Source organism: Perca flavescens, chromosome 8 (genome assembly GCF_004354835.1).
Source record: "Perca flavescens isolate YP-PL-M2 chromosome 8, PFLA_1.0, whole genome shotgun sequence".
Lineage (NCBI taxonomy): Eukaryota > Metazoa > Chordata > Actinopteri > Perciformes > Percidae > Perca > Perca flavescens.
The window spans coordinates 20,129,711-20,149,524 of NC_041338.1; the positions used below are offsets into that span (position 1 = coordinate 20,129,711).

A 19,814-nucleotide genomic window follows, 5' to 3' on the forward strand; every position below is an offset into this window, starting at 1 on the left:
AACGCAGACACAGATGGTGTGTGCCTCTGTTTGCACAAACACGCACATCACGGGCTGCGTCTATACAGTCTGTGCCCCTCCCTCTCTGACTCCCAGCATCAATGGCAGCCCGGTGATGCTGTCATAAACCGTTTAACGATCGCGAAGGGGGCCGTCGTATTGTGAATGGTTATTATGATTGGCTGCATTCATTTGTAAGTAGGCTAGGCCTGTGCTGTGCAGTTGTATGCGACCCCGCTCAAGATAGAATAGGCTACAACCTGCTTGTTATAGGCTGTTGCTATTTTTATTTGGGCTTGTAAGTGTAGCCGCGGTCGGCTTGAATGATACATTTCTCTTTTACTCGGAGGTTTTCCAAGGGCGTCAGTGAGAGACAGAGTGCAGCAGCGATGTGCATGTCTGACGGCTAGACGGAGCAAGAGGGAAGGACACTGTTTCTGCTGCTGTAGTCGATGAGCTTTCACAGTTATCAGTCATACCCAGGGTACAAGCACTCTGCTTTAGCTGCTCACTCGGTTCACCGCCTGGCTTTAGGATGCGACGTCATGAGTTGATCGCGCCTGACAGATGTTGCTGTGTTGCAGTTGCACAGGCATAGATTCTCCGCTTGCTCTCGCTGTTTTGGGGAGGATTCTGTAAAACGGTTCATGCGATAAATGCTAAGTCCTCGCTTCGTGCTCGGACAGATCGCAACATTGATTTAGTCTTCGGGATTGCATAAAATGATACCTGGATCTGCCGCATCAATGCTACCATCTGCAGAAGCTGCGAAATTGTACCAGACCAATTACGTCCGCAACTCCCGTGTCATCGGACTTTTATGGGCCATCTTCACTATCCTGTTCGGTATTGTTAACGTGACCATCTTCTCACAGCCCTATTGGATTGGGGATGGTGTGGATACACCGCAGGCCGGTTACTTCGGCCTTTTTCACTATTGCGTCGGAGATGGAATCTCCAGAGACATGGCCTGCCAGGGTAGCTTCACCGAGTTCGCCGAAATCCCCTCCACTGCGTTCAAGGCCGCCTCCTTCTTGATTGGAATGTCCATGATGTTGGTTGTCACCTGCATCGGCTGCTTCAGTCTCTTCTTCCTCCTCAGCACCTCCACCGTGTACAAGATCTGCGGCTGGATGCAAGCAGCATCAGGCAAGTGTCTTTCAGTACCTAGTAGGGTGTAGGGGTTCAGGGACCTTGAAAGGGGCTTAGAGGATAGTTTATTGTCACTGTATGCACAAAATGGGTAGATATGACAACACCTCACTGTTATCTTCCCAGCTCCCCAATCCCCAAACACAGATGGGCGATATGAATATCTAAATGACAACAACAAAAAAAACCTTGGCATGATATGTTTTGGAAATCCTTGAACTGGGGTGGATTTGAATTTGATTGATCAGTTGATCAGATAAATGAATTGTCAGTGGGAGCAGCCAAAGTGAAGATAAGCAGACAGTGTCCAGGATCTCTCTGGAGCTGTCAGCCAACACTGCTGAACAGACTAGTGCTATCCATGGTGCTGAAGTGTTGCTGAGGAAATGATGGGCAATACTAAGCTACAGGTGTGAAGTCACATATGAAGAGTTTCTCAGCTTATTATTGCCTACTGTATTCAAAATATCTAAAAATATGTTTTACTTCATCATTTAAAAATAAGGATATAAACAAACCATAAGCAACTGAAAACACTAACTATATATATATATATATATATATATATATATAGATACTGACCATAATAATCAGATCAGGTATTGGCCATGAAGTGACCCATTCCACATACAGTTGTTTTTTGTCAATTTAATTATTCAGTTAAAATTGTTTCCTCTATCAGTTACATTCATGGCGATTCATCCTTTTCACAGTTTCAGTGACCCCGCAATTCTTGGTCTCATGTTAGCTTACATAAAAATAATCCCAGTGAGTTATGTAGATCAATATACCTCATAATGCAATCACACTGGTATTTGATTGATACTTGGCATTGAAAGATACCCTGAGTTAAGGTATGGGACTTGTTATCAGGAGAGAAAAAAGTTGGACGAATGCATTTCTAGTTTCAGTCGTGTGTTGTGAATTTTGGTTAGTATTAGTCCATTTACATTCGGAACATTTATTGTGCCTTAAACCAGTCTTTGCTTTATATAACAATATAGTTCATACCTTGATTTTAATTATGCTTCTTTGTTTTTCATCATAACTGCTCATTAACTGCTTTCTCCTAACACATCACTACAACATATGTGCACATATGCAGCTTAGACCTCTGAAAAGCGCACATCTCTTTTCAATATTGGTCAAAAATGATGGTCCAGTGTGATTGGATAAGTAACTTTTATTTTTTTTAAATATGCGCCTAATTGCATGATAATGCTGGCATTATAGCACCTAAGAAGTACACTACAGCCAAATATAATTTTTTTAATATATATTTTTTTTGTATGAACTGCAGTCTATCATCAGCCAAAAGGTGTGGGTGTGTTTGTGTGGTAGAGTTAGGGTTGTTTAAATGTTGTCAAGGTCAGTAGTACAGCTGCTGGCCTGGCAGCATTTTGTCGCTGCAACTGTGGAATAATGTCATCCAGTGTGAGTGGAGGCCTCCATCATCTGAAAGGAGTCCAAAATGTTGCCAAACATCAGTCTGTGCAGTTGAACCCAGTGATCGAAGTAGCCAGCTTCCTGTTTGCAACAAACACAAATGAGGTTGGATTATTTGGAACAGCTCCAGCTCAGTGTGTTCTGTTGGGCTGAATTAATGCAATAAGCCTGTTTAATGAGGAGACCGCCGGGCTTTGTGCTTCCGTAGCTAAGAGATGAAAGAGAAAGCCAAGAGGAGAGACCCTGACCACAGCAAGCTGGCACAGGGATGCCTAACGAGGAAGCCAGGCTGCTTAGCACTGTCAAACTTCATTACACTTAGCTCAAGGTTAAACTCACGCTGTCTTCATTTACCAGCCCTGAGGAGGACAGGTGGCCCACTGGCATCTGTAATGGGCCCCTTACTGTCAGCTGATGTTTTGATAGTTGGGTACAAATCATCAATATGATAGTGATAAATGGCAGGCCAAAAAGTGTGTGTGCAAGAGAAAGATAGAGGCATCTTTATTTCTTTACTGCTCCCTTTCCCTTTATCCACTAGTTTCCTCCTTGAAACATTGTGGCAATCTCATTGCATGCGAATAAAGGTCAATTCTGTTTTTTTCATTGTTATGCTACATTTTATAGTTCTTTCCTTGTCTTTGTTGCATAATTATACGGTATGAAAAAACGGCACATACGAACAACATGCCTCCTTGAGTAAAAGGCCTCTTCAGTATCCCAGTAACCCAGTATCAAGGTCATACTCTGTGTTGGCCATGTATATATAATTTAAGTGATATACTGTATGCCATACTCGCAGCAGCTTTCACAAATCCCCTTGGGCTAAGGTCAGAAGGTTCTGTATAAACACGTAACAATATATAACAAATTCACGCCGTCGCACACAGCTCCTCTCAAGTGAATCAGCCAGTGCGCACACTCTCTAGACATCTCCAGGAAACGTTTTCTGTGAAGCCCAAGTTAAAAAAAAACGGCTGAATGTTTGATGTGAAAGCAAACCACAGGACACATTAGAACTCTCAAAATGTCTATCACAGCCAAAAAAAGTTGAGTGCAGAAAGGCTCTTGCGTCCATCCTGCCCTAGATGGACTCGTATCCTTCTTTTACCTCACCAGAGCTATTTCTGTCATGTGTGCATCTACTCAAGTCCGTGGCATGCAGATGTAAGCATGTTTTTTTCCCCCCCTGAGCTGAGCACAGCAAGATGCATGATGCACAAGCTCATTCACCTTATCTCTTTCTGTTACCTCCACACAATTTCACCCTTCTGTGCATTTCAACCTGTTTCCCCTGCTTATTTTGATCTCACCGGATCTGCGATCTTTTTGCACCTTTTCTTTTCTTCAACTCCTCTCTTCTCTATCCCCTTTTTTCTCTTCATAATCTTGTTCCAGTGAGTACAGTATGTGCTGTTCATTTCTCTATCCATCTTGTCTGTCCGGTAACTGCAGTTCTTCGGGAGTCTGCACACCAATTAATTAGGAAGACTGTGAGGTCAATGATAATTACTTTTACAATTCATTTTACACCCTGTGTACGTTCTCGGTTATGTCAGCTGCCAGCCTTTTTCTATACTTGATCAGATTTTGTTTCTTCTGACAAAATTGCATTCGGAAACATCCTCTGCTTCGTTGATATCTTTGGTAGTTAATAGTTGGGGGATGACTTTTGAGATTGCACACATTTCTGAAGCATTTGCATGGTTTTCACTGATAATAAGCGACAGCTAATTCAAACACCAATCTGCTCATCTGTCTGATGAGCTACTCTTGGCATGTCTATTTCTGATGGCTGTTTGAACTGAAACTGACCATAGATTCTCATGTGCCACATGACATATACAGTGTGTTTAGAATAGATAAAAAGTAGCGAAAATGTTAATTATTTCCAAGGTGACGTCTTTAAATTACTTGTTGTATGGAGTTAGAATCATGCCAAAACCTCACACACACACACACACACACACACACAAAAAACGTGTTTTACTCACGCCCAACGATTCACAAACAAACTCAGTGTGGTTTGCAAATACAAAACATCATTCACAAACTACTGCATTTTGTTCTGCAAATAAGAAACCTACCTATCAAACAAATACAGTATGTTTTACACATACAAAAACATATTTCTTCAATGACAAAAAATATCCTGCAAGTACAAACTAAAATCTTTCAATTACAAAAAAAATCTTTCAAGTGCAAAAAAAAATCCTTCAAGTACAAAACAAAATCCTTCAAGTACAAAACAAATTCTACAAGTACGGAAAAAAAAAATCCTTCAAGTACAAAAAAAAATCCTACATGTACAAAACAAATTCTACAAGTACAAAAAACTGTCACGTGACTTTTGGCACTAACTTTCCGCCTTGCTGATCCACACACAAATGCCCTCAGATCCACACACAAATGCAAGTGTCCTGTAATTCGCACTCCACAACAGCAGGTGGCGCTGTTAAGTCAATTTAAGCCTACCAGGACCATAGATATATACACGCGGTTTTTTTTAAACGTTATTATGGTGCATAACTTACTGGAACAAAACTGAGCAACGTGTTGTTGCTGATGACAAAACCACTGATTATATATATGTATATTGAAGCAATGCTGGCGTTAAAGACCCGCTGATCGTTGTCTGATTCTCTGAAATGAATGCCGGCATTGCATTGTGGGAAATCGGCTTTGCATGCGCCCAACTCTGATCATATCGTGTCCTGTCTTACAGCATAGGCCTACTGTAATATTTCACCAGTAATAAGACCAAAATAATATTATTAAAGTAAAGAAATGCATACTATGATAATATCTACATATATGTTGCTAGATGTAGTATTATAGTTTAAAAAATATCAAAACAACAAAGCAGCTTCCCTGGCCGAAATAGACCAAAATAATAACATTAAAAGAAATACAATTAAACCATAAGATCTGGTGAATAAATGTTGATTAAAACAGCGGTTATTGGGCTAAAAATACCAATAATAGCAAAGCTGTACAGAAATAAACGTGCTGTGATCAGGGAATCTGTGCGTAGACCACGGATGATGCCTGTCATTGACCTACATGCATCGCATCCGTGGGCCCGTCACAGAATTTTCGGCGAATCTGTGAAACTGCCAGAGTTTTTGAGTTAAGGGGCCATGTTCATTTCACAGAATTCTGTGAGACCGGCAGCCTGTAGGCTACTACGAAGCAAGATCAACATGCTGGATTTTCTTCAGTTACCCGGCTTCACCTAACCTAACAACCGGGGTCCTGCATAACCTGTGTCACGACGCTGGTTATAGTGACACAGTGATGGTAACGGTGGATCAGTTGTTACCGGGTACAATCACCGTGGTAACTTATTCTGAACACCTAACCTGGTTGGGAGCAGGTTAAGTTGGAGATCAGAAATCAACCGATGTAAAAGCACCGCATAGGCCTATACAGTCAATAGCTAGGCTACTCGATTGATAACGCCGTCACTGTTCTTAGAAGATCAGGTGGAGCCCGGTGCGCAGCAAGGCGGAAAGTTAGTGTCAAAAGTCACGTGACAGTTTTTTGTACTTGTAGAATTTGTTTTGTACTTGTAGGATTTTTTTTTGTACTTGAAGGATTTTTTTTTTTCCGTACTTGTAGAATTTGTTTTGTACTTGCAGGATATTTTTTGTCATTGAAGAAATATGTTTTTGTATGTGTAAAACATACTGTATTTGTTTGATAGGTAGGTTTCTTATTTGCAGAACAAAATGCATTAGTTTGTGAATGATGTTTTGTATTTGCAAACCACACTGAGTTTGTTTGTGAATCGTTGGGCGTGAGTAAAACACGTTTTTTGTGTGTGTGTGTGTGTGTGTGTGTGTGTGTGTGTGTGTGTGTGTGTGTGTGTGTGTGTGTGTGTGTGTGTGTGTGTGTGTGTGTGTGTGTGAGGTTTTGGCATGATTCTAACTCCATAGTTTTGTCCGAACAACAGTTCATACCCAAATATATTCTGTTTACTATTACATCAGACATAGGAAAAAAGCAAATCCTCACAATTGAGAAGCTGGAGTATGAGAACATTTGGCATTTTTGCTTGAAAAATTACTTTTACTATTCAGTAAAATAGTCAAAACTATATTTTCTGTCTATCAATTGACAATTGTTTTAGATTTAAACCAAATTACGACATGTAACTTAATTAGACCAGTAATTACTGGTCTGACCTTGCTACGGACCTTAGACTAATCTTTTGAATTAAGCTAGGCTGCTCTCAGTCAAAATACATTCAAACTGCATGCATACAGTATGGAAGGCACTTGTCACTGTCCATCTCTTTCTAAGTAAAGATATGGTAAAATGAAACTATACTCTTCATTGAATGTATATGAAATATATAAGTGAATATATACATATATATGTATGGGTGTGTGTATACCTTAAGAAAATAGACCCTTCAGTTAAAATCTACTTTAGATAAAAATGAATAAAGGTCAAACAAAAAGGATCACAAATCAAAACCCTGAACTTGCATTGCCCGGCGGTGGTGAGAAAGGAAAGTGGGAAGATAAAGGGGAAACAGTTGACAATACAGAGAAAAAAGAACTGGGAGATAGCATATGAGATAATAGTATGAGGTCTGAAGACAGATGGACAAACAGAAAACAATCAGATACCAGAGCTCAGAGAAGACTGATCCTTTGGGTCCCCTCTTTCTATCTCTCTTTGTATCGTTATCTGTCTTTCTCTGTGGCTGGTTCTCACATGGTCCATTAGCTCTATTGAGAGGTTTGTTCTGAAAAGAGCATTAAAGCCTAGTAGAATGCAGAGGTGGAAAGTGGTGGAGCTCGGCATGAGAGCAGCCGACAGAGCTGCACTTTTTACTGCTTTGCTACTTGAATGTATTTTCCATTTTCAGTAAATGAAAAAATATTGTTGGGATTTTAATTTCCAGATGGCACCCTCGATCTGATAAATAAATTACCCGTGGCCTATCAATTTAACTTGTGTGCACCTCTCTTACTACAATATGTGCAGTCTGAATTATTGTATGAATGTACAGTAAACTAACCTCAAACCTTCACAAATGCTTCACTGGAATGTCCAAACTGCAGCCTGTTGTTTAAGATTAACAGAAGGTTAATCTTACCTTGGCTGTTTTTGTTATTTTACAGCAGTCTGTGACAGTTTGGGGGCTGCCCTTTACCATCATCATGTTAGTAACAGTTTAACGTATCGAGTCACTTGTGCTGCTGCAGCTACATACAGAAGTAACCTCTCTCTACAGAACACCAAATTACACACCCAATGGGGCAGATTTGTGCAACGCCAGTTAGTGAAACAACATGGCAGTGGAGTGTTGTCTGCTTTAATTACAGTACGGTGTATCAATGCTTTTAACTATGAAATATAAGTAAAACAAATGATGAGAAAGAAAACCTGTTTCTGTGCCCCTTTGTGTTTATGAGAGAATGAGAAACTGGGCTCATATTGATGTAAGTGGCATAACAGCCTGAGAGAAGCAACAAGAATATGAATCCTCTGCAGTTATTCTCAAATCCTAAATAGGCTTCAGAAATCTTTGGCTGAAATCCACGCTGGTCGTCTGGGGAACACAACAGTGGCAGTCAGGTGGTAAAGAGAAGTGATGACAACTGGTTCGGGATAATTGCAGAGACAATCTGTATTCTCACTGGGTCTTTTCAAAGCAGCACTGAAACTGAATATGCTGAGCCACAACCTTTTTTCAATCCAATCACACCACTGCCTTGCAAAATCCACACATGGCACCTTCGCAGCAGGCAGCTCAACATCCAAAGGTGAGATAGGGATGATCACTAGAATACAAACCCATAGCTGTGACTCTCCTAAGCTCTTTTAACCTGTCTCTTCTATTTCCTCTGTTTTCACATACAATCACACAAGGAGGAACAATCAATCTTGCTTTCTTGCCTGTTTCCTCACAAGTAATCTGATTTGAAATCACCTCTGCATTACAGTAACAGCCTTGTTGAACCATCTTATTAAAGCCAACGGGAGGCATTGGGCAACCATCATCCATGCAGCGCACAGTCCTGCTGATGGTGGACTGCAGGAGGAGAGGATGGATGATGGATATATACACAAAAACACACACACACACACACACACACACCATCATACTTATTGCAAACACACACACACACTAATTGATTAATACCATGGCTAGGTCTTTTCAGCACAACAAGAGAGTCACAGGGATAACCATGTGCTGCTGTTTTAGTTGTTGATTAAATGCTTTTTTGTGAATGCAGAGCAGTTGTTTTAATTGAAGAACACTGCTATCATGTTTTCGGACATCAAACCAAACAAATCAATGCTGAATAATTAGCCTGCACTTTGTGGGTTTGGGTGTAGCACTGTGGAATACAAACTCTAAATGCCAGCCAAGTCATCACAATGACTCCCCTGTGTTTTGTGTCCCTGTAGCATGCAAGATGTGGACTATAGATTTGAGTTAATCCCTGTGATTGCAGAAGTGTCCTGGCTCAGGCCGGAGCTCAAGCTGGGGAGGCTGATTTATTCCACAGGGGAAGGGATGAGGTGGGACAGCGAAGACACTGTGACCCATGAAAAAAAAAAATATCCATGCTGTAGTGACAGTAAAGCACATGTTTGTGTATGAATTGGTCGAGGTACTTGTGTATTTCCATTTTATGCTAATTTTTACTTCATTACCCCACAAGGGTAATGTATTTTTCATTCCACTACATTTATTTAACACAGCATTGATTAAACCATATAGGCCAACTATGACATTAAAGTACTGCTTACACATGAATACATCAATAATAGTTATCCAATAATATAATACATCACTGACAGGGGCCCTTCTGCATAACATTTTGTTTCTAATACTATAATAATAATAATAATAATAATAATAATAATAATAATAATAATAATATAATACTACACTTTTACAAAGTAAACATTTGTAATGGAGTATTTTTATGGAGGCTACTTTTACTTCAATAATTTGAATACTTCATCCACCATTGCATATACAAAAAATATAAAAGTAAAATACATTAATTTCTATCAGTTTGTGTGTCAGTTGAGCCCTTAAGCGTTTATACGTTAGAAAGTGTTGGTTAGAGCAAGAATTTATTAAAATATATTCTGTTTACTATTACATCAGACAAAGGAAAAAAGCAAATCCTCACAATTGAGAAGCTGGAGTATGAGAACATTTGGCATTTTTGCTTGAAAAATTACTTTTACTATTCAGTAAAATAGTCAAAACTATATTTTCTGTCTATCAATTGACAATTGTTTTAGATTTAAACCAAATTACGACATGTAACTTAATTAGACCAGTAATTACTGGTCTGACCTTGCTACGGACCTTAGACTAATCTTTTGAATTAAGCTAGGCTGCTCTCAGTCAAAATACATTCAAACTGCATGCATACAGTATGGAAGGCACTTGTCACTGTCCATCTCTTTCTAAGTAAAGATATGGTAAAATGAAACTATACTCTTCATTGAATGTATGGGTGTGTGTATACCTTAAGAAAATAGACCCTTCAGTTAAAATCTACTTTAGATAAAAATGAATAAAGATCAAACAAAAAGGATCACAAATCAAAACCCTGAACTTGCATTGCCCGGTGGTGGTGAGAAAGGAAAGTGGGAAGATAAAGGGGAAACAGTTGACAATACAGAGAAAAAAGAACTGGGAGATAGCATATGAGATAATAGTATGAGGTCTGAAGACAGATGGACAAACAGAAAACAATCAGATACCAGAGCTCAGAGAAGACTGATCCTTTGGGTCCCCTCTTTCTTTCTCTCTTTGTATCGTTATCTGTCTTTCTCTGTGGCTGGTTCTCACATGGTCCATTAGCTCTATTGAGAGGTTTGTTCTGAAAAGAGCATTAAAGCCTAGTAGAATGCAGAGGTGGAAAGTGGTGGAGCTCGGCATGAGAGCAGCCGACAGAGCTGCACTTTTTACTGCTTTGCTACTTGAATGTATTTTCCATTTTCAGTAAATGAAAAAATATTGTTGGGATTTTAATTTCCAGATGGCACCCTCGATCTGATAAATAAATTACCCGTGGCCTATCAATTTAACTTGTGTGCACCTCTCTTACTACAATATGTGCAGTCTGAATTATTGTATGAATGTACAGTAAACTAACCTCAAACCTTCACAAATGCTTCACTGGAATGTCCAAACTGCAGCCTGTTGTTTAAGATTAACAGAAGGTTAATCTTACCTTGGCTGTTTTGCAAAAAAATATCCATGCTGTAGTGACAGTAAAGCACATGTTTGTGTATGAATTGGTCGAGGTACTTGTGTATTTCCATTTTATGCTAATTTTTACTTCATTACCCCACAAGGGTAATGTATTTTTCATTCCACTACATTTATTTAACACAGCATTGATTAAACCATATAGGCCAACTATGACATTAAAGTACTGCTTACACATGAATACATCAATAATAGTTATCCAATAATATAATACATCACTGACAGGGGCCCTTCTGCATAACATTTTGTTTCTAATACTATAATAATAATAATAATAATAATAATAATAATAATAATAATAATAATAATATAATACTACACTTTTACAAAGTAAACATTTGTAATGGAGTATTTTTATGGAGGCTACTTTTACTTCAATAATTTGAATACTTCATCCACCATTGCATATACAAAAAATATAAAAGTAAAATACATTAATTTCTATCAGTTTGTGTGTCAGTTGAGCCCTTAAGCGTTTATACGTTAGAAAGTGTTGGTTAGAGCAAGAATTTATTAAATCTTGTATTTTTAATTTAGATTTTGTTTTGTTTTGTTGCTATTTTCAATGAAAATGCTGTAATAAATTATTTTTAACTCCACAGTGCTGTGGAGTAAGGTCTGGCTACACCACCAATACATTTTAGGATAGGATAAAAAACCCCGCTCTGGGTTGTTACATTTCTTTGAAACAAATCACAAACATCTTGGGCAGCGCTAAGTTCTGGATGCAGAGATGGTGGCTCTGCAAAATAGTTTCGGGAAGGAAATTGTTTTGGTAGAACATTTGCACCCCGCAAAAGAAAACGCCACATGAAATATTAAAGGTCCCATAGCATGAAAATGTCACTTTATGAGGTTTTTTAACATTAATATGCGTTCCCCCAGCCTGCCTATGGTCCCCCAGTGGCTGGAAATGGTGATGGGTATCTGCTCTGCCTTTGAGAAAATGAAAGCTCAGATGAGCCGATCTGGAATTTTGCTCCTTATGAGATCATAAGGAGCTTTTAAATGAAGTTACCTGTTCACACAAAACTGTAACATGAGCCACAGCAATCCCCACCAATCTGTCCCAAAACATCCCAGTTAGATAGTAAATGCCTTAAACATATTTTTTGTAAATCTACAGCAGGAAGCAGGCCTGCCTTGTTGCACCATTGAAGTTTCTGTCAAGACTTGCCATTTTCAGTGTGTAATGTTAGCTTGCCTGTTTCCCGTAATGAAGGGATTTTGACAAACAGCAGTATGGGAAAGGTAAAGGTAAAAAGACATCCGGCTTGTCAGGCTTATCCTGGCAATGTACTTCCATTGATCCAAACTACTCCGAATGTAACTTTTGACTGAGAGAGCACTGCCTAAGTTCTCTTTTGATCCCCATTGCCCTTGCCAATCTTTATCCTCTGGGGAGGTACATACAGGCTGCATCTGGACCTATTACATAAGCCCTCCACCCCAGCCTGCTCACTGCGGTTTACGCTGCACTTCCTTGATTCCTCTCCCCCTCCCTTCACTCTCTACCTCCGCATCCCCACCTCTGCTTTAACCTGAAGTGCTACATTTATTAAAGAGACACATGTCTCACTCTTGTGTCAACTCCTACTGCATATCTCACTTCACCTGAAGGCATCTGCAGCCTGTTCTCCTTTCCACTGCCAACTTCAATCAATTTATAATAATGAGGCGCCGACTCACCGGATGATCTGTGTGGACATTAAAGAGTCAGAGCAAACACGCTGTCTGAATTTACATGGTCAAAGTAGGCAAGCTACATAGATAGATAGATATATAGATAGATAGATAGATAGATAGATAGATAGATAGATAGATAGATAGATAGATAGATAGATAGATATAATGTTTTTACAGGTTGATAGAATGTGTTCCAGGCTTGTTCTGAAGCTTTAGTAGAAGATCTCCTTCTTGTTGACTTTTATTCCCTATAATAAAAGTCACGAGTGCTTTCCACAGCCTACAGGAATGCTATGATATGCAGCATGTTCATGTGGGAAGATTATTTGCTGCATTAGAAGATGGTTAAAAAGTTATTTCAAGAACAGAAATGATTTGATGAAATGAGCCATTCTGTGCTCCTTCTAATCCTTTGAATTGAATTGATAGGTAAGCTGTCGGCATTATGCGCTCCTTGTTCAGAAAATTGCTGAAGATGTGGACAGAGTGGGATACAGAGGATGCCTGGAAGCTCCTTACTCCCCTCCAGCGGCCACTGAGTTTTGCCAGATTTTGACTGTAGACAGCTCATCTCAAGAAGCATGTTCGTCATTGTTCCAAGGAAGATACTGTAGTTAAACCTCATTTTTCCAAGGGCGATAGTTGGAGTCCATTTTAAAAGACACTTTGAAAATATTTCTTTTAGAGAACTGTCTTAAATTTAAGATTATACACCCATAATTGCCCCATTTATCTGGATGCAATTATGGCATATCATTGTTATAGTCTGAGTCTTTCTTTGGTACTCATTGTCTTGGAGCCAGAGAAAAGTCTTGTTTGTCCAGCATGAAGACGAGCGGGTTGATGCTGCCCACACTTCATTAGAGTGTGGACAGGCCATGGGAAAGTCTCATGCTATACACCCTCAAACATAAGAAGTAGCTCTCCAGGTGATGAGGGAATCATATTTTCTTTTTTGACTTGAGATGACATGAGAATAATATGAGGAAGGAAGAGCAATCACAGACCAAAACATCCATATAATAATGGAGGCCTATAGCCCTGCAAAATGCAAATGGAAGAATACCAGAAATAACTGGGGGGCCTATAGAGCATGAAGTATGTTGAGTTAAGGATCAACCATTAAGGACAGGCTCTCTTGACAGCAGAACAAAATGAAAGATTTAATTTTCAAACTGAAGTTTTACTTTTTGGATTGTAGCAGTTATATTAAATCCCAAAACATACAGCATATCACTTTTAAACTGACAATATTTTTCAAAAGGCCATACAGTAGCCACAAACCCCAAATTGCTCCAAGGCGAGTGCCTTGATTGCCACACCACCTAAATTCAAAACACAGGCGGAATATAACCTGCATCACTCCTAAATTGATTTGACAGGTCATTTAAAACACACACTAACAGTAGGCAAAAGTCTATGGTACGAAAATGTGATAAAAAAAAAAAGAAATCTGATTTTAGATCCATGTGTGAAAGTTTTACATTAAATTCAGTGTCTTAATACACCTGCACATGGTCAAAAAATATCAAGAATAGAGAGAAGAGAGTAACAAATATTAACACACATACTGCAGCTCTGCAGGAGGGACTTGTTCAACTGTAGCTGTTTACAGATGAAGAAAAGGATGTGTAGATACAATTTATATGTGTCTCCTCCAATGACAAGACTGTTTCTTCAGTCAATTTGTGTTTCAGCTCTTTTAATACAAAAACAGGTATACTTTATGTTAATGTTAGCCATTTTCCAAAGCATACTGAACATTTAGACTGACATCCCATGAAACCAGTAGTTTGAACTCATGTTAGTATGCAAGTCAACTTGTAGAGAGGTGAGCCACAGTGAAACTAACCTACTTTTTCTGCTTCTTTTATTTTTTTTACTTCAGGCTATTTCTCCCGCTCCCACCTCTCTCCCACAGTGTGGTGTTTGGGCCCGGGCTGCTTAGCTGCGTTCCTTTCCACAGTGCACATATCGCAGAGATCACTTCCTCCGTGCGTTACCCTATAACGTAAATAGCTTGGATACATTGCTGCTACTAACTGTGGAGATTTTACACAATTTAAATAAAATATTGAAACAACTGATACCATTACAAAACATATTCTATTATTAAATGTGATTTGATTAATATTAAAAGATGCACAGTGTCATTTCAGCAAGGCGCAATGACTGGTAATCTTGCTCGTGAACTTCCGGCAAACTGATGAACTGTTCAGTTGTTCCCTACACAGTTCACAGTTCCCTTTGAACTGAGCAAGTTTGCTCCGCACGGTTTGGAATCTTACTTAACATGGCTGAATACCCTGTGCAGTGCACTTCGCAGGGAACTACTAGAAGGATCGGAACACACTGGTTGTCTCTAGTCTCAGCAACGTGAGTCATCCAAGCACCCAGCCACACTGTCACACTGTGTCTCAGCACTGGCAGTAGTCTCACTCTGCCTGGAGCTTAATGCTGGTAACAGCAACACAGACATCAAGCGTCAGGGATTAACCATGCCTTTTGCGGTAGCAGATCACATTACTAACCAATGAGAAACAATCACAAGCTGTTATTTTGTTAAGTGTTGATATAATGTTACTGTCTTTTTCTTTCTCACAAAAGATACATAAAAGACTACACAAGGAGTCCTTTGAACTGAACTAGTGAGATTTTGCCCATATTCTGGTCACAATTTCACCTGGAGATGGGAGTGAAACATTAGCTGTTACATAAAAGCAAACTTACCTATGCATATTCATGGTACACCCCACTGAGATAAACACTCAAAGCTGCTCCCAGAGCGACTGTGCCTATTTCTTTTTTGAGCTGACTTTTAGTTTTCACCTTAAATGCCACAGCCGTGGGCTCATTCACCAGAGTCTTGACAATTCAGTAAACACACTCTTATTCACCAGCACCAAGATGTGTCACTATGAGAAGTGACAAATGATTTTCAGCACTTAAGCCGCTGTACAGTATTTCACACAAAGAGGTGCATGTTTACTGAATTGTGTGTGTGTGTGTGTGTGTGTGTGTGTGTGTGTGTGTGTGTGTGTGTGTGTGTGTGTGTGTGGTAGAATTGGATCCATGTGCAGGGTGAGATAGAGCAGTTTGGGATGTGTGTATGCATAATTCAGTTTGTCACAGCTAGAGAGGAGAAAATGGGATCCACAAAGGAATGTGGGAGTTAAGAATGTGAATCCTTTTTCATGGCAGCTTAGATGTACTGCAGATGTGTAAGTGATGGAAAAAAACTGTGTTTTTCCATCTACCACCCAGTGCAATCGATGACATGCTGAAACACTGACAACACTCAGACATGCAACTGCATTGATAGGGTAGTAGTAAAACATGAGCCAGATGCTCTGGAGGTAGAATAAACCATAGTCTTTCAAATGCAGTATACAGTATACATGATTTATTTTTATTTGTCTGCAAAGAAGATACACAAATCCAATTAATCTGTTGCTTTGGAGGTCACATTGGACCTCCAGTCATCTACACTAGTTGCAAATAGCACACAGAGATTATAGGAGGCAATGTGATGAATGGGATTTAGTTTTCTCTTTGGGAAAAAGAGCCAGTGTGCTTCTGACAAATCTACTGCCATCATACCATTCTGTACCATCTGTCGGCCTGCCCTCAGACTCTCCAATAGAGCTGTTTGCACCTGATTTCCCCTACCTACAGTTTCTTACATAAGCTGCTGTTAGCCAACAAGCATTTCTCAGTCCAGGTTTCCACTCACATGCTCCCAGTGTTCCCAGGGAGAGAAAAAGGCTAACAGAGAGAGGTGTGTGGAAAAGACAGAAAAGAGCAATGCTGAGAATAGCTCCGCCAAGGGGCTCCATATGGCAGACAGTGCTTATGACGTTAGCGTGGTGCTGGGTACTTGCTGGCGGCCACACACAGAGATGGAGCATGGCACCCTACATGGGCTCCGTCTCTCACCACCTCTGTATCTGTGCCTCACCCTGCCTCATAGTCTGTCTCTACTCTCTCTGCGCCTGTCTGCTGCTCTCCAGAGAGAGCAAGAAAGAGAAGGGCAAACCTAAAAGGGTAGGATGATGCCGTCAGTTAATATCTCGTCTCCGCTCCGACTGACAGCTGCATTCTGTCAGGTGTGCTGCTGTTTCTGTTGCGCAGGATTTGGAGCACACCATTTATTACTGTAGCACGAAGTTCAGCTTCAGGCAGGGTGAAGCCAGCAGATGCCAACAGATAATGAGATGTTTTCATGGGAACACTTTACTTTGCGTCTCTTTATTTAGCATTCCTAAGCAGTATATAAACATTTAATAAATGACTTAATGATTATTTAAATTGATTATCATAAAAGTGGACTATTCATTTTCTGTTGATTGACCTATGATTTCAAATAGGCACAGAGGACACATGCACACACATACATCTATGCAAAGTCAGGGGAATATGTGAATCTAAATAACTGGATTTTTTTTTACTTAATACCACAGCAATTAATTATCTAATTATGTGATTACGTTTTGTAAACTACCTTTAGTGTACTCACTTTTCCTCAGCCTGCCTTGTGTACTATCATTTTGGTTACGGATTTCCTACAGTCACCAGAATTACTTGAATGGCGGACAACAAGCGTACAAGCTCATGAGGCTTCTGTTACTTACTCTGTTATGATGATCCTCTTCTTGTATCACAGCTGTTTTGGCACATCTACCTGACTCTGAGGGACAAACATAAAAACATGAAGTTGTCTATTAATCTTTTTAAATAGTTTTTGTTATTAACTGATGACACATTGCCGTGTTTGGCTTGTTATCTGTGGTTATAGAAAAAAGAAAATTGCCCTGTCAATGCAGCTAAAAATACATTCACAGTGTTTTATATATATATATATATATATTTTTTTTTTTTTTTTTTTTTTTGCTGAATATGTTCTCTAATATCTATATTTAGTATGGATTTGCATTTTGTATCAGTGTTGATTTTTTTTTAGTTTCCCTATACTGCAGTATGTCCCTACTGGCATTCGAATTAATGCACCAGAGCATATTTAATATATTATCTAAAATACTATTATGTATTCAGAATTCCCATATATGCAGTATTTTTAAATATTTAAATACATGGGAATGCCATGCTGCTTTGCAGAGAATATATTATATTAAAGGTTTTTTGATTCCCTCTGTAAGTGTGAAAGGCTAATGTGGATCCATCTTTCTTCCTTTGGTATTATTAAAATGGGTGTACGCTGTAAGGTGCTGTAGTTTTTGAATTTTGATTACTGTAAGCTCCTCATTATGTAAGTGGATGCTGGGATGGGCCTGCTGGGTTGTGTTGTGTGGTTATAGATTAGTTGACTGCAGGCTTACTGTTACAGTGTATGGAGGGGACATGTGCTCCTCCTCTACCTACAAGCTGTTTCTGGAAACAGGAGCGGCATATGTGGCACCCTCTGTTGGTATAATCCCGGCCAGTGCATCCCTCAGAGATGATCATCTTCAGAAGCTTTGATATTTGATATTTTGATATTTGATAGCATTCATGACTGTGGCAGATATATTACTGCTCTTGTATCTATTGTTCTCTCTGATGATGATGCTATCCACATCTTGTTGGTGTAAACCTCTTTTATTTGTCTTTTTTCTGCACTCTCAGTCTCTTTCTCTCTCACCTGCTCTGTGCACCTCTCCTCCTGAGCCTCAATGTAATATTCATGATGGCGTTGAACCGAGCCAAATGCGTGCAGGAGACACCCAGAAGGATCTGGAAACGCTTTTGATACCTTTGTAGTAAAGGCATCATGAGGGAGAGATAAAATAAACATGTACTGACTCACAGAAATCTGTACCACTATTTATGATAGCCCAATTCCCAAACCGCTAGTGGAGGACAGCCTCCCTCTTAAGTCACCTGATAATATGACAGCTGACTGATGAGTTCAGCTTTTCAGCACCATCTCAGGATGGACAGCTCCTTTTAAAAGGCTATACAGAGCTTTATAGAAAGTTTTATCTCAGTGTTGACCTGTTTGGCCCACAACTATTTTGATTTACTCTCACTGCTTTTGGCCACAGTAAGCTGCTATTTTCAGTGAAAAGCTCTAACAAACCCACTGTACACTACCTGCTCAGATAGCAAAGAGCTGGTGAACATAGTGGAGCATTTAGCAGCTAATAAGGCAGATATTTCCCTCAGGAGTTGGTAGAGACCAAATACAGAGCTAAAAGAGAGTGAATATTGGAGTGAATATGTTACTCCATAATTGCTGAATGTGTAAATAAGCAACTATGTGCTGTAAAAGGTGATACTATGATACTTGTGTTCACAATTTCTTTCTGCTGTCCCCAAGTGGCCAAAAAAAAACAACAACAGTTATTCTAGGTTTAAAGACACAAAAAAAATATGTAACATAAAATTGAACAATAGAATATTAACCCAAAATACATCATTGCAAACATGACCAAAAAATGGCTGTGCTAGCTAGCTACTATTTGTTTTTGCTAGTAGCTATCGCAGACTTTAAACACTGTTTGGGTTGTAGGTCACACAGAGTCTTGGTATGTAAAAGAGAGGGTTCTCTGCGCTTCTGCAATCCACAACAATCCGGTGCAACCAGGGCAGGACAAAATAGTGTAGAGTAAAAAAGAATCACCGGTCCAACACAGATGTCTTCTTACTTTATAGTTTTTGTATTTTTTAAGGTGCATACCAGTGACTCTCAATGACTCTGATGAAGATGTAACTTTACATCGAAACGTTAGTCACTGTTATGCATCTTAAAAAATAAAAAATAAACTATAAAGTAAGAAGACATCTGTGTTGCACCGGCGATTCTTTTTTACACTACATACAGAGGCCACTTTGTTTCCTTTCTTCTGCACTTATTGCATCAAACTCTCCCTCTGAGTTATCTGCAATTGAGCACAGCTTTTGTTCTAGTGTTAACTGTGTCAAACACTTTGTGTAGAGTCGGACTCTGAGAAAAACCTGAGATATTCTGCTTTGCCCTGAGCCACTTTGCAGAAAAGATTAAAAGGTGTTTTTTGTGTCACATTTGTGTAAATGCATTGTCAAGGCAAGGCCTGCTCTGCAGCCTCTGTAGCCACAGTCAACTACCATCTTTGTCAGATTGACTTGTTAGTGAGAGGTCCACAGGCTCACAGATTGTGGAGGTTTGATTTTATGGGATGCAGGTACAGTAGAAGTGGACCTGTTCGCTGTCTGCCCAGTTACTGCTCACAATGCACATGAAGGCCTTAGTGACACTCATGCAGGAGCTGAATCACGTCCTAGAATCTAGAGG

General features: G+C 39.5%; 1 protein-coding gene across 1 annotated transcript in view; it reads left to right on the forward strand.

The window, feature by feature from the left end:
- Positions 1-655: 655 nt before the first annotated feature.
- Positions 656-19,814, forward strand: part of LOC114560732 (LHFPL tetraspan subfamily member 3 protein) — a 28,359-nt gene continuing 9,200 nt past the window's right edge. The window contains exon 1 of the mRNA XM_028586325.1: positions 656-1,149. Coding sequence (XP_028442126.1) covers positions 723-1,149 — 427 coding nt within the window. The 5' untranslated portion in view covers positions 656-722. The remainder of the gene's footprint in view (positions 1,150-19,814) is intronic.